The 14,047-nt window shown below is 43.9% G+C and overlaps 1 protein-coding gene and 1 pseudogene across 2 annotated transcripts; both read left to right on the top strand.

Annotated features, from left to right (window-relative positions):
* Nucleotides 1-1,059: 1,059 nt before the first annotated feature.
* Nucleotides 1,060-8,710, top strand: LOC120640260 (annotated as a pseudogene). Its single transcript, XR_005661757.1, has 8 exons — nt 1,060-1,346; nt 2,329-2,676; nt 3,311-3,737; nt 3,975-4,047; nt 4,247-4,364; nt 4,509-4,860; nt 6,279-6,765; nt 7,103-8,710. The product of XR_005661757.1 is annotated as an uncharacterized LOC120640260 (transcript).
* Nucleotides 8,711-10,432: 1,722 nt separating this feature from the next.
* On the top strand, nt 10,433-13,023 carry LOC120642644 (cyclin-P4-1-like). Its single transcript, XM_039919208.1, has 2 exons — nt 10,433-10,956; nt 12,472-13,023. The coding sequence occupies exons 1-2, from the start codon at nt 10,568-10,570 to the stop codon at nt 12,761-12,763; spliced, it is 681 nt and encodes a 226-aa protein (XP_039775142.1). The 5' UTR covers nt 10,433-10,567; the 3' UTR covers nt 12,764-13,023.
* The last annotated feature ends 1,024 nt before the right edge of the window (nt 13,024-14,047 follow it).

The following is a 14,047-nucleotide window of genomic DNA, read 5'->3' as shown; positions in this document are numbered from 1 at the left end:
TTAGGCTTATTTGGATTTTGGATCATCCACCGAGCAACACTGATTCAATGTGACATTCACCTTTCATGGTTCACCTTTATGCCTCATCCTTCACCCTTAATCTTTATGTGTCTATAAAGTTTTCAACTCTATATCCATAGCTGACACCTAGATGTTTATAAGCTAGCATAGATTAAATGTCTTAGAAATCATATCATACTTTTAGAATAAAATAACTTGTAGCACTGCTTTCATAAATGCAAGCCTAAATTTTGCGCAAGATATGCAGCCTGTTCGGTTCGCTGGAAACGACGCGGCTAGGGCTGGGGCTGGCGCTGGACTCGCTGGAAATACTGAGTCTGCGGATGGGCCCAGCAGCTCTCGCCCAGCCGAACAGGGCAATGATCAAGTTAGTTTGAGTATAAATTAATTAATTTTGATGGTTATATATTTTTCAAAAAAAAGTCGTACGTTTCCCGCGTCTTTCGTATAGTAAAGAGTTATCACTATTCGCTAACGGATTATTCCAATAGTTTACCTAAAGTGCACACAACAAATTGCATTGTGCCTAAGAAAAATGTTTTACCCTATCAATAGTGACTTTTCAATCTCAACTACATTATGCAACGCCATCCCTTGTTAAGCTTTGTTGGACTGAACATGTGCTCTTTTCTCAAGGGAGTAAGATGCAATATTCTCTCAATGGCACTTAGAGCGGACAGCTTTACAGATAAGCAAATTGACTAATTAGTGCAATAAAATATCCGATCCACATGAATAATCTTGGAATTGAATTAAATGAAATGAAATCACAGCAAAACCAACCCCCAAAAGGCCGAAAGATACGAGAAGAAAGAAGACATGCCCTCCCTCTCTACCTCAACTGTTTTTACTACTTTGCCCAATTCATCATTGCCTCTCTCTCTATTTAACAAAAACATAATCTTTAAACTATATTTTATTTCTTTTGGATTCCTCCCCAAATGCCTTTCACAAGGCCCTTGTAAATCTCCTCCTCGCCAGCTGCTTGCTGCTGCAGCATTCCTTCTTCCATTATTTCTCCACCCCTTTACCCTCTATTTCTCTCTCTCCTCTACCTTCTCTCTAAAAGACGGGATACACAGAACAACAGGAAAACAAATAGAGAGGAGAGGAAGGAAGGAAGAAGAGTACCCCTACCAATTAAGCAGACTTGGTTTTTGAGCACTCCATGGGCCATGGAATTGCTCCCAGGAATCCCCTCTGGGTTTGACGAGATTTATATAGAGAAATAGTTTCTTTGGTCCGTTCTTCTTCACCTGTGTGGAGGTGGGGGGCCGAGGGAATCATGGGGAAGCAAGGACCCTGCCGTCATTGCGGAGTCACAAGTGAGCTCTTGTTCTTGAATAAAGCTAGAAACTCTCTCTCTCTCTCTCTCTCTCTCTCTCTCTCTCGTTTTGCTCCCCTTTTCCCCTTTGTTCCTTAGCAAGTTTTACTTTTCAAATGATGATTTCCCCCAATTATGCATCTGGGAAGCGGGCCTTAGATAACATCTTTGAACTCCGTAGGACTGGAATTCCTCATCTTTCCGTGTTCTTTGTGCGCTCGCTGATGGTTATTATTACTCTGGATTCGTTGAACTGCCAGGAGTGTTCAAGAGATATCTTTGCCTGTAAAATTCAAAACGTGAGGAACAGATATACCATGCTCACGGAACACATTTATAGTTGTGTTTGACTACGGAGGATATGCGCTTCTTAGATAACTTCTGGAGATAATGAGAGATTAGATACAGCTGAGACTCCTATCCTACAAGAAAAAAAATGCCATTTGCTTCTGCCATTCAGATATTTAGAGCTCACTTGCTGCTGCTGCTGCAGTTATAGAAATGCTTAGTTTCACGACCATTGAAGTGAAAACTTTGATTACCTGTGTAATTTTTACACAAGCTTATCCCATATTATGGCAACAGCATTATATGGTCTGAACTTTCTTTAGCTCCTACTAAAGCAAATGCTCCTTTGAAGTGGCTATCTGCATCCAGTATGGCCATTGCGTAGAACAGCATATTAAGATTACATGCTTGTATTGTTGACCTAACCATTTAGGCATTGAAAACAATATCTGAAATATTTGATCTGAAGTATGTGATTAGTTACATGATGTCTTCCGGATACACTCATTACACTGTATAGTTTCTTACCCTTTTTCTCTGTTCCCTACCCAGATGGCCCTATCTCTTGATACATCTGAATTGCGATATCAGTTCCTGCGGCAGTGAGACACTGTCATTAAACTCTGAACTTGTACACTGCTCACATATTTGCATATCAATTTTTAATGGATTTCTCATGGGAAATTCTGGAGCAGGTACTCCCCTTTGGCGAAATGGGCCACCAGATAAGCCGGTGTTATGCAATGCATGTGGCTCGAGATGGAGAACGAAGGGTTCGTTGGCAAACTACACCCCAATGCATCGCAAGGATGATATTGATGATGATGAACCTAGAATTAACAAGCTGAAGCCACCAACATCAAAGTTGAAATCACAGAAGAAAAAAGCAAATCATATCATAATCGAGAATGGGCCATTTTCTTGTCAGAATTTCCGAAAGATGGGGGATGCTGACCCAAGCTATCGATCTAGTTCAGGATCTGCAGTATCATACTCTGAAAATTGCAGGCCATATGGTGCTTCTGATGCAAGCGAAATGACGGGTCAGTGATCTCAATGCCTACTTTGCTTAATAAAATAATTTGTGTGCACTCTCATCCTTTGTGGGTCTGTGCATTGATTCAGTTTAAGATGAGTGATAGACTTAATAGCAGATTCTTAGATGCTTTGTCTGCGAAATTGTGCTTAAAACGTTAAAATTTTCTTTAGACATCTTTATATTGCTACCTTTTTAGCAATCATATTATTCATATGTTTGTACTGCAAATCTAAATTTTATCCTCTGTTTTTTCATGAATGTGTTTATGCCACTTGAACAGTTTTTAGTAAATTCCTGTTCCTTCTGTAGTCCAGAATTATGAGTTCATGAGAAGTTCAAAACTTATGGTGATTTGATAAACCATTAGCTACTTATTAGTCATTATTATCATGGAGGTCGTGAAGGATTGTATCTAGATATGCGGTTCAAACAGGATGATGCCTAATATCTAGGGAAGATAATGGTCCATTAAATATCAATACTTGATGCATCATTATCACGTCTCTGAAGTGATTTTCGATCACATCAATAACATGAAACAAAAATAAAAATCTAATATTGATTTGCCATAATTCGTCTAGAAACTACCTTTTTGTTACAAATGTCAACGTTGATTCTCAGATATATTGCCAATTCAGGTTCAGCACAATCACATGCTTGGGAGTCCCTAGTGTCATCAAGAAAGAGGAGCTGGGTCACTCGTCAAAAACCTTCACCAGTAGAAAAACTTGCAAAAGATCTTAACTCCATCATGCATGAAGAGTAGCTATATTACCTTTCAGGATCCTTAGAGGAAGACCTACTATACCATAGTGAAACTCCTGTGGGCTCCTTAGAGATAGGATCTGGAAGTGTTCTTTTAAGGCATCCGAACTTGAAATCACTGGAAGAAGAATCAGAAACAAGCTCCATTCCTGCAGATAACAAATCATACATCACAAGTGAATCCTACTCTGGGTCTGCCTCATTTGTTGCTCATAGTGGAAACAGAGCAGCAATCAACCTAAATGCTGCAACTGCAAGGCCAAAGAGGTCGCCGCTGCATATTGAAGATAATGCTAGAAGGTATTGTACTTTTTATGTTCTTACTAGCATACTACTCTGTCCCAACAAAGAATGCAATTCCAGGTATGCACCTGGATGTCCTATTGTTCAGATACATGCCAGAATTGTATCCTTTGTCGGGATGGAGGGAGTAAGTGTGTATTTGAGGATTGTATTTATCCTAAGTGTTCATTCAATAGTCTAAACAACAAGTTCCTTTAGTAAAAATCAACTAAGTTTTTTTCTATGTCTTTACAGGGATAAACTTCATTACGGAAATCAGCATATCCCAGAGAGTATTGGTTCACCTTTAGTTTCAGTAGGTTTAGAGGTATCCATCCTATGATGCTTTTGTTTGTTCAGGTTAATGATTTGTAGATATTATCTGCATAGACTATAGAGTGTCACCGGATATTGTTAGCATATGTGTATCTTACCAAATCAGTGAAACTAAACCCATATAATATATCCTCATTCTTGAGCAGGACACTTGCTTGTATGTGTCTAAATAGTTGTTTCTTTTTGTTCAGGAAAAGGAGATTAAGGCAACTGGGGGTGTGGAGAATATCAGTCGATCAAAAGGCTCTACCAAGTTCACTATGAATCTGCTCAAAAGATCCCATGACACTCACATTCAGAGTGACACAGGTTAGCAATAGTTCCTCCCATCCTGACTTGCATCAACTTTCTAGATGTGACATTAAAAATGTCTGGAGTATATTCCTATTTCACTATTTCTGCATGTCTGTGACACGAAAGTTTTCTCATGTGCCTTTTCCTGTGAACATGCAGAACTAGAGGGTACCATGATGAATCATAAAAGAGTTTTAAAATCTGGGGATTTGGTTCCTGAATTTAAAAGCTCATCTCTGCTAAAATCTAGCTATGCCACCAAAGATTCAACCTGCCCTGGAGAAGCACTCAACTTATTTATGTTACCCCCAGAAAAGTTATCCCTGTTGGTCCCTCAACAATTTGCCGATGATGACTCTGATCAAGACTTGCTGCTGGAGATTCCTCTAAATGCATGGCACGCGGAGGCAGAACTTCTTTGTCAACCATCTCATCAGCTGAGTTCAATAACTCAGAGCTCCAACTCCGTGGATGGGGTTGCTGGAGGAGAGGGGAGTCTCAAGCAACCATAGTCCCAGGTCCCATTAGCAAGAAATTAGGAATAGGCGATAACTGTATTTTTCTTTAGGTTTCTGGATCGTGGTGCTTCATTTACCAACCAACGATTGGTGTTTTGCGGCCCAGACAACAATGTGCGTCGTCCGCCAATTTGGCAACTGTCTGTTTAGCTAACGTTTGTAGCATGCTTTTGGATCGGGTTCTGCTGGGCTTCTGTGGGCTGTGGCATATGGCTCGTGGAGAGATCATACATAAGCCGTCTCTGTATGGAAAATATGTTATCTTACTGCAGGAAAATGAGAAAAAGAAGAATATTAGAGATGTATATGTGATATGCATTTTGCATTCGGTGCTGAAGTGCTTGTTGGCTTACCTGTTTTGTCTGGTTGAGCATGCTGTGCGTGTCTGAATTCTATCTTAACAGCTCCAATCAAAACTTTCACCTAAAGATCCAAGTTTCAAATCGGCTTCTCGAACTTCTCACTTGAGATAATAAAGGCACAACATCGGCCTCTAGCGATGGCGAGAACCTGCGGCGGCTCGAGCAGTCAACATACTCTTACAATTGCAGCACCTAGTGCGAGATTCTAAATCTACAATCGCGCGCTACAAGGCTTGCTGGCGCTCAACGTGACAGCCACAATGCAGCTCCAACCACGCACATGACTTTCTACCGTGTTTTCTCCTCTATTTCGTTGTCTTCCCCTATTTCGTTGTTTTCTCTTTCTTATTTCTATTTTTCCCTTTTACGTTGTGCAAGTTCAATTTTTTCCTTTTAAGATTTTTTTCTTATGTTCTATTATATGTTGAAGTTATCTTGACAACTTATTTATGAAAAGCATACTAAAAAAGTGTACTGAGGATTGTACTCATAAGTTATGTGATGAACTTGTGTGTAAAAAGATTGTATGAGAAATCTTTCCCGATAAAAATGATACATACAACTTGTGCTAAAAAATTATCATCACAATTATGTTATAAAAGTTATGCTAAAAAATTATTTTCTAAAGAGCTGTTAAGAAAAATTACACGTAAAAGTTGTATGTATCATAAAAATTAGGATGCAGATTTATCTCTCGAAAGGCAAGGCGTGTGTAAAAAGTTATACGTAAAAATTATATTTAGAAGTTATACTTTCCAAGAAAGAAAATTATGAAGAAAAAAATCTTTTCAAAAAAGGAAATAAACATCTTGTCGGAGATCGCGCGCTGGGCGCGCGCGCGCTAAATAGATGGCCTAGTGTTCCCTTAAGAACAAGGTAACACAAGCATCTAGTGTGATTTGTGAAGATAGTGAGCTTCTAGTCGATGGCCCAAAGGTAAACAGATCACGGCCCACCAATACAAATCCGCGCGGGAAGAGGCAAAGGAGGAGGACTGTGGGCCCAGATTGTGCGGATTCTGACACACGAATCCTAAAGCGCCAGCCCAGCCCAATCCCCACTCTTATCCCCTTTCCTTCATCCGCAACGGAAGCCGCCCTTCTCCTCGCCGCTCTCCCCGCCCGCCCGCCCGCCCGCTCGCTCACCATGCTGCTCCACCTCGTCACCTCCTCCTCGCCCCTAACCACGGCGCGCCCCTCGACGCAGCGGCGTCCGTGCGCTTCCGCGGCGGCGGGGGCGGTGACGATTAGGTGCGCGGCGTCCTCCTCGAGCACCCCGTCGTCGTCTGCGTCGGAGGCGGCTGCTGCCGGGCAGCAGGTGGCGAAGGTGCACAGCTACGGGACGGTGGACTACGAGCGTCGCGCTCCGCTGCGGTGGGGAACCCTGTACCGGCGCATCGCGGTGGGGCACGGCGGGCGGCCCGTGAGCCGCACGCTGGGGTCCTGGGACGAGGGGGAGCGCCGCCTCGACAAGTGGGAGCTCTGCCGCATCGCCAAGGAGCTCCGCAAGTTCAGGAGGTTCAACCTCGCGCTCCAGGTAGCTTTTCTGTTGCGATCCGGCTCCGTGGCGTCTCTCTACGACCGATTCCCCTTCGATTTCAGCCAATGCACCTATTTATTCATGAACCTGGGGGCTGAACTGGAAAGTAGCCACTGTTCGAGCATTACGATGGCCTAATTAGGGGCGGGAAACAGTAGCTTGATTCCTTAACGTTCTCACAAATCCTTTTCGGTGCTCAGCCAGCCTGTGATAATGCTTATTGATGACTAGGCATTAGAATCTACTATATTCTTTATATGCCTTCTGATGGCCAAGCGTAACAATGATAACCTTGATATTGGTTCTCATCAAAAGTTTTCTATGACATACACAGGTTTATGATTGGATGGCAGAGCGCAGAGATAGATTTCCACTCTCATCAAGCGATATGGCAATTCAGTTGGATCTGATTGCTAAAGTACACGGTGTTTCACATGCTGAGAAATACTTTGAGGATCTTCCTGATACCATGAAGGACAAGCGGACTTATGGTTCCCTTCTAAATGTTTATGCCCAAGCTATGATGAAAGAGAAAACAGAAGACACGTTTGAGAAAATGAGGAAAAAGGGATTTGCTTCTGACACATTACCTTGTAATGTGCTGATGAATTTCTATGTGGATGTTGGAGAGCCTGATAAAGTGTCAGCAATTATTGATGGGATGAAGGAAAGAAATGTTTCCTTTGATGTATGCACTTACAACATATGGATAAAGAGCTGTGCAGCCAAACAAGATGCTGATGAAATGGAGCGAGTCTTTAGCCAGATGATTGCTGATGAGTCTGTTATTGCAAATTGGACAACTTATACCACACTGGCTAGCATGTATATTAAACTTGGGAACTCTGAGAAGGCAGAAGAATGTTTGAAAGAAGCTGAAAAGAGAACTACAGGTCGGGAGAAAAAGTGTTTTCACTATCTCATCACACTCTATAGCCATCTTGGCAAGAAGGAAGAAGTATACCGTATTTGGAGTTGGTATAAAGCAACTTTCCGTACAATTCATAATTTGGGTTACCAAGAGGTACTATCAGCCCTTGTAAGGATAGGAGATATTGAGGGAGCTGAGCTTCTATATGAGGAATGGGCATCCAAAAGCTCTAGTTTTGATCCTAAGACTATGAACATTTTATTGGCACGGTATGCTAGAGAAGGTTTGATTACCAAGGGTGAGCAAATTCTGAACCGATTTGTTGAGAAAGGTGGAAACCCCAAGCCAAACACCTGGGAAATCCTTGCCACAGCCTACCTGAAGGATAATAAAATATCGGAAGCTCTGTCATGCATGGAGAAAGCCACAGCAGTTAAAAGTGCAAGTAAATGGAAACCAAGACCCACCAATGTTGAGAGTCTTCTGGCAAGTTTCAAGGAGAAGAATGACACAGAGGGTGCAGACAGGTTAGTGAGTGTACTTACAAGTAGAGGATGTGTTGAGGACGAAGAATACAAGTCACTGATTGACACCTATGCTTTTGCGGGCGCATAAATGCATAATGGTGGAAGCAAGAATAACGATATGATGAGTACCATGCATTGAACAATCGCATTGCTTGCCTGAACGTTTTCTAAACATGTGTACTCAACTGGTACAGCTATGTCAATTCCAGAGGGATTGCATGCATTTGATCAGATGTTTCGCTAGACAAAGCAAGACAAGGTACATAGATCTTTCTGATCCTTGGCTCAGTTAGAAATTCTAAAATCACGAACAAGGGGTCAATTAGATGGCTTCTTTGTACTTTCGAAATGTATATTAACATTGGTTTTCAGGATTAATCAAGCCTTCTTGGTGCAATAGTTTTATCAATAGCTGGCTGAGGTTGTTTACTTTCTGCCTACAAACCGGTTCAGTTTCTTAATTTGTACATAAACTAGATTCGATCGCTTTGCTTGGTTACCGTTGAAGTCAATAAGAGGATGCATGACTAGAAGCTTTTTCTCCTCTTGGTCACTTCTTGTTCTTGGGATTGAAGGGGTACTTCAATGCTCGCAAGTTGTCACTCTTTGACTTGACACTGCTTAGGTTTACTATGGCCCTTTGCTTCACACTTACGTTCTTACCTACGGCTTGCAAACTTCATATCACATAATTATGTATCATCTCTTAACTTCATATATGATTGGCATGTTTATTTTGATTGGTGCATATAGGTTTCTGTAGATCTTGATATCCGGATAATGGTAGCTGGATTTGTTGCAAATCTCAGAAGGACCACCTGGTATTCGCGTAGTTGCTGCTACTTTGCTGACCAATCTCTATCCTTCAAAAAGGCAGCTTATCTGTAGCAGATTGCTCATAGCAATGTGAAATAAAGCATGTGGGGGGTCACTAGAGAGACCACACAAGGGTAGTTGCAATCACCTGGCTGCATCCGAATTAAAATTAAGGTACATAACTATAATAATGATCAGATTCCTTCAAAGGTAGGTGATGATCAAACAGTGACCATACAAAGATGAAAAAGGAAGGTCAAGTGCTCGTTTTATCCATTTATTTTCCTGCACAAAGTTGAGTGTACTGCATCTTTGTCCTGGACAATAATACAGACAAGGACGTGAGGGCATGATCCAGACCCTCGCTCTAATCTTCAGGAGCAGTTGGCAAGAAAGCTAACATTTAAAAGGGATACAGCATGTAGGGCTAACTCCTAAATAATACTAAAGATATACGTAACATTTTTTTTTCGGAATCAGCAGAGACAAATCGCAGCCTCCAGCAACTTTAGAATAGGCGATTCTGCGGTGACTGGAGGCGCACGCTAAAAGCGAGGGGCACGGATTGGGCTTCAGTACAAGGCATGTTCTAATGCGCCGTGGTGTCACGCTATTGGTCTTTCGAGTGTTTGACCTTTAGTAAGACGTGATCACCATTTCCAACTGAAGAATTTTGTAAAGAGAAACAGAGCTGCAGGCATGTGATTGACACGCCCAACTTAATTGTGTAGTACATGGCTTGTAAACATTTTTTTTAAAAAAAGCATGAAAGAATTTTCGGAAAAAAGAAGCATGGAGAACACTTGACTGGAATCGTGTAAAAGAGGCGTTTGTTTTACACATTCCCTCCCCTTAGCTCGGGTCCACTTGTCGATTTTGGCAGTCACATCTCACCATTTTTGACACGACTGTGAAACACTCCTAGGAGCCAATCTCGAGTAAGAACAACCGAGCGTGCAACTCCGGTGTAAAGAAAGAATTTTGGTCTCTTTACCTCACCAAGCTACTACCTAACAAATCAACAACCAGCCATACTTACAGGCGCCAATCATGCAGGATGTGCAAGGAATATTCCATTCTAAAAAAATGAAAGCGAAAGAAATATAAGAGACATGCCATAGAAGTGGATAATGGACTTCTCTTTAGAGAACATGAATGAACTACAAAAATTCTGTAGGACGTGGCAAAAATAGGGACAAGTTTCTGCTCATTTTTACCCTGCAAGAAGCAGGGTTCAAAATCTTTACTGATTCTATTCAGAACTAAGGACGGACTCGAATTGGAGTACATTCAGAAGGTTGATGCCAACTCTCTGAATGCCAACTCTTCTGTAGCTCCACTGCTTGCTTCCAAGTTTCAACATGAAAATGTTCCGTACAAATTTCAGTAAAATTGGTGAAAGTTTTTTTTTTGTACCCTGAATAGGCGCTCAGTGTTTAAGCTTCTTCCCTCCATCTTATATAACGACCTCTTCAGTTCAGTTCAGCAGCATCAACAAGTCCACCCCCTCTCCAAGTCTCCACCAGCTAGCTCAAGAACCCGCACACACAGCGTCTAGAAGGCCACGACGGCAAGAGACCGTGTCATGGGCGAGGAGGAGGAGGAGGAGCAGGTGGCGGACACGCCGCGGGTGGTGGGCGTCCTCTCCGCGCTGCTGGAGCGCGTCGTGGAGCGCAACGATGCGGCGGCGGATGAGCTCGCCGCCGGGGACGCGCCCGCGCCCGCGGCGTCGCTGGCACCGGCGTCGGCGTTCCGGGCCACGGAGAGGCCGGATATCTCGGTGCCCTCGTACATGGCGCGCATCGCGCGGTTCGCCGGGTGCAGCCCCGCGTGCTACGTGGTGGCCTACGTCTACCTCGACCGGCTCCTGCGCCGCGGCCAGCGCCGGCGCGCCGCGCTCGCCGTGGACTCGTACAGCGTCCACCGCCTCCTCATCACCGCCGTGCTTGCGGCCGTCAAGTTCATGGATGACGTGTGAGTGTGCCTACTTCACGCTTGATCCCCTTGCCACAGCTTTCATTTCTAATACGATCATATACTACTAACACAATCGAATTCTTCCATTTCTGACGGTGTTGGTGCTCAGTTTTGTTTCCGGTCTGTGCTCCACACCTGAATTCTCACCTTACAGCAACTGCCAAAATCAGCCAACGAGTAGAAATGTAGGATCCGTGTCCTTGAACTGTATGAAGTTCAGGAAGCAGAAGTTACATACGGGAGTATTCATTCAAATACAGTAACTAATTAAGAAACACAGAGTCCTCATTATACGCAAAACAATGGAGAGATAGCCTGACGTGAATACGTGATCATGTTCTTTTGCTCTAATTTGGATCATCACATATTTTACCTAGCTACTGATTTTGAGACCAGGCAATTTTGCAAGAACAGCACTATCTCGCTTCCTTTTTGCAAGGTAGTATGGGTAAAACTGTTGTCCAGGTTTGGAATAGTGCGCTAACAAATTTTGTCCACTTTCTCCGTTTCAAAAAATGAAAATAAAAAAAATGTCCACTCTCAAATCGGTGTCCATGTCCTAATGCAGATGACTTCTACTTAAGCCATGACAAATAAGATTGGTGAATTGGGTCTTCTGAATATGGAATTCTCTGATGAGATACGCTAGCCAACAGATTCTGAAAATCCAGAGTCAAGTAGGATGCATTAGTACCCGCAAAAAAAAAGTAGGATGCATTAGCAGAGCAAATTCTACAAGGAACAGAGCTCAACAACTTGCTGCCTAAATTCTAACTGGTACTTGCTGTACCTACATCCTATGCACTGGCAATTGAAAAATGCAGCAACTATGACGATACCACACGTTGCATTTGAGAAACTGACCATTGAAAAATGAGCAACTTTGTGTATTAATTGTACACCAAGTGTTATCTCACTATCCTCCCTAGAGGTTGAGTTGGCCCTTTTGGGTTATAATATATGGGGAAATTATGCGCGTCCAACAAACAAAATATGGCCATCCAGTTCCTTCCATACAGCCCACACACGCACTGAGGAGTGGGTACCCAAAAACATACTAGGAAAAAGATCCTCACCCTCTTTGTCACCGTCACAACCTTTCCTCGCTTTGGAAGTTAATCCATGGCCAAGTTGTGTGATAGAATTAGAGTGGGACATTGGAAACTTGCCCCATGCTGATGCCCACTGGCCCAATTCTCTCCTTGCCAAGAGCATCACATCTGAAGCTCTGAACTGAACCCTACTGTCTCTTTCAGAAAGAAATTACCCATCATCCATCAGAGTGATTGACATCTTCTTTCAAATCATCACTCAACAATTATATTAAAAAAAGAACATCACTCAACTGGCCATTTGACATTCTAAAAGAATTGGTTCGGTGATGCCTATCCTTGGCCCATCTGGTTTGGTGCACGTCAGCCGTCAGGTAGCCCATTGCTGGCAGGCATTAAGCCTGGTTTCTGAATTCTGGAACAAGCTTTGAACCTGACGGCCACGCGCTACCTCTCGCAGGTGCTACAACAATGCCTACTTCGCCAGGGTCGGCGGCATCAGCCTGGCGGAGATGAACTACCTGGAGGTGGACTTCCTGTTCGCCGTCGGGTTCGACCTCAACGTGTCGCCGGAGACGTTCGGGCGCTACTGCGCCGTCCTCCAGGCCGAGATGCTGTGGCTGGAGCTGGATAAGACGCCGGCGACCCCTGCTGGTGCCGCCGGTCCAAGGCAGCACAGCTGCTGCCTGTCCGAAGACGACGGCGCCGCCAGCAGCAGCAGCGGTAGTTCTCAGCAGCAGCTAGCTGCATAGGGACAGGTACAGTACAGTACAAACATTGCTTCCAAGCAAGCAGCCATGTGCGGCCACTTGTCCACGTACAGTACAGACGTGCTTGCTTGGAAGCAAGCATGGAGTGCGCACGGCTGCGTCTGCGTGTGATTGATTTCCTGTCTAGCGCTTAGCTCTAGCTTGTTATTTTGAACGAACATGTTATTAGGCGCTCTATACATGCTCTTTTCTTCTTCTTGTTCATTTGGAGATCGAAAAATCGCAATAAGCAATTCAAAGTTTGTGGGACCGAAGCCGGCGACCAGAGGGGTAAATGGGAGCCGATCAAAATTTCTTCCGAAATTCAAACCGTCGGCCTATATCCCGAAAATCACCCAAGTCCTCAAGCGTTCTGGCCAAAGTTTGGAATAGCTATGGAAAAGCTAAACCAACACAAAAGGCCTCGAACGAGCGAGCGAAACCACGAAGCAAATCAGAAGCGAATTGGAAAAACTGCAGAACTGATCTGCCTGGACCGGTCTGACCGGTGCGCTGGACCGGTCTGACCGGTCGTGCCTACCGGTCTGACCGGTAGCACCCAGAAAACCCTCGAGAAATTGGATTCAAACGGTGAATCTCGAACAAACGACCACGAAAATCGGTGAAACTTGGGGGATTGCTTCGCCCCTATCCCGTGAACATATCCCCAAGAGATCTCGGCTTAAAGATCAACGAATCTTGAGAATTATGGGGAGATCAAAAGGGATTGGGGTTTTCTCAAAAACTCAAGAACTCGAATTCGAACCAGCCAGTGATTCCAGAGGGTTTAAGACTGAGTTAGAAGCACGGGAATCACAGCAAAGAACTCATAACCTCCACGCAATCAAGTGCACCAAAAACGAAATCTAAATCTCATCAAACAAGGCACAAAACGAGGAGATGGATTGATTACAACCGCCCAGAGGGCACGAGGAGGTTAGGGCCTCCTTTCCCAATCAAATCCACAAGAGTTCTCACCCAAACAACATTCAAATCTACCCTAAAGAGATGAACAGGGAGAGAGAGACGCAGGGGCGGCGGCCTGGAGAAACAGAGAATTCACGGACGAGTTACAAAAGCCGCACTTGACCTAACACAAGTGAAGGGGTATTTATACCCGCGGGACCGGTCAGACCGGTTGGCCTGCAGCACCCCCTGTACAACGATCTCATCCGACAGCCGAGGTTCTTTCTTCGAAACGAAGTCTTCTCCGCGATGCCGCCGTCTTGATGAAGATCTAGTCCGCGGTTTTGGAGGGTTCGCGAAACCCGGGTAGGTGGCCGGTTT

The sequence above is a fragment of the Panicum virgatum genome, chromosome 7K (genome assembly GCF_016808335.1).
Source record: "Panicum virgatum strain AP13 chromosome 7K, P.virgatum_v5, whole genome shotgun sequence".
Taxonomy (NCBI): Eukaryota; Viridiplantae; Streptophyta; class Magnoliopsida; order Poales; family Poaceae; genus Panicum; species Panicum virgatum.
The sequence above is the reverse complement of the archived record's forward strand: the minus strand, read 5'-3'. Positions and strand labels throughout refer to the sequence as shown.

What these genes read in the sequence shown, in the direction of transcription:
- LOC120642644 (XM_039919208.1), top strand. Translation starts at nt 10,568, where the DNA reads ATGGGCGAGGAGGAGGAGGAGGAGCAGGTGGCGGACACGCCGCGGGTG. An exon ending in GTCAAGTTCATGGATGACGT is followed by an intron (nt 10,957 to 12,471) that starts GTGAGTGTGCCT and finishes TACCTCTCGCAG; the next exon opens with GTGCTACAACAATGCCTACT.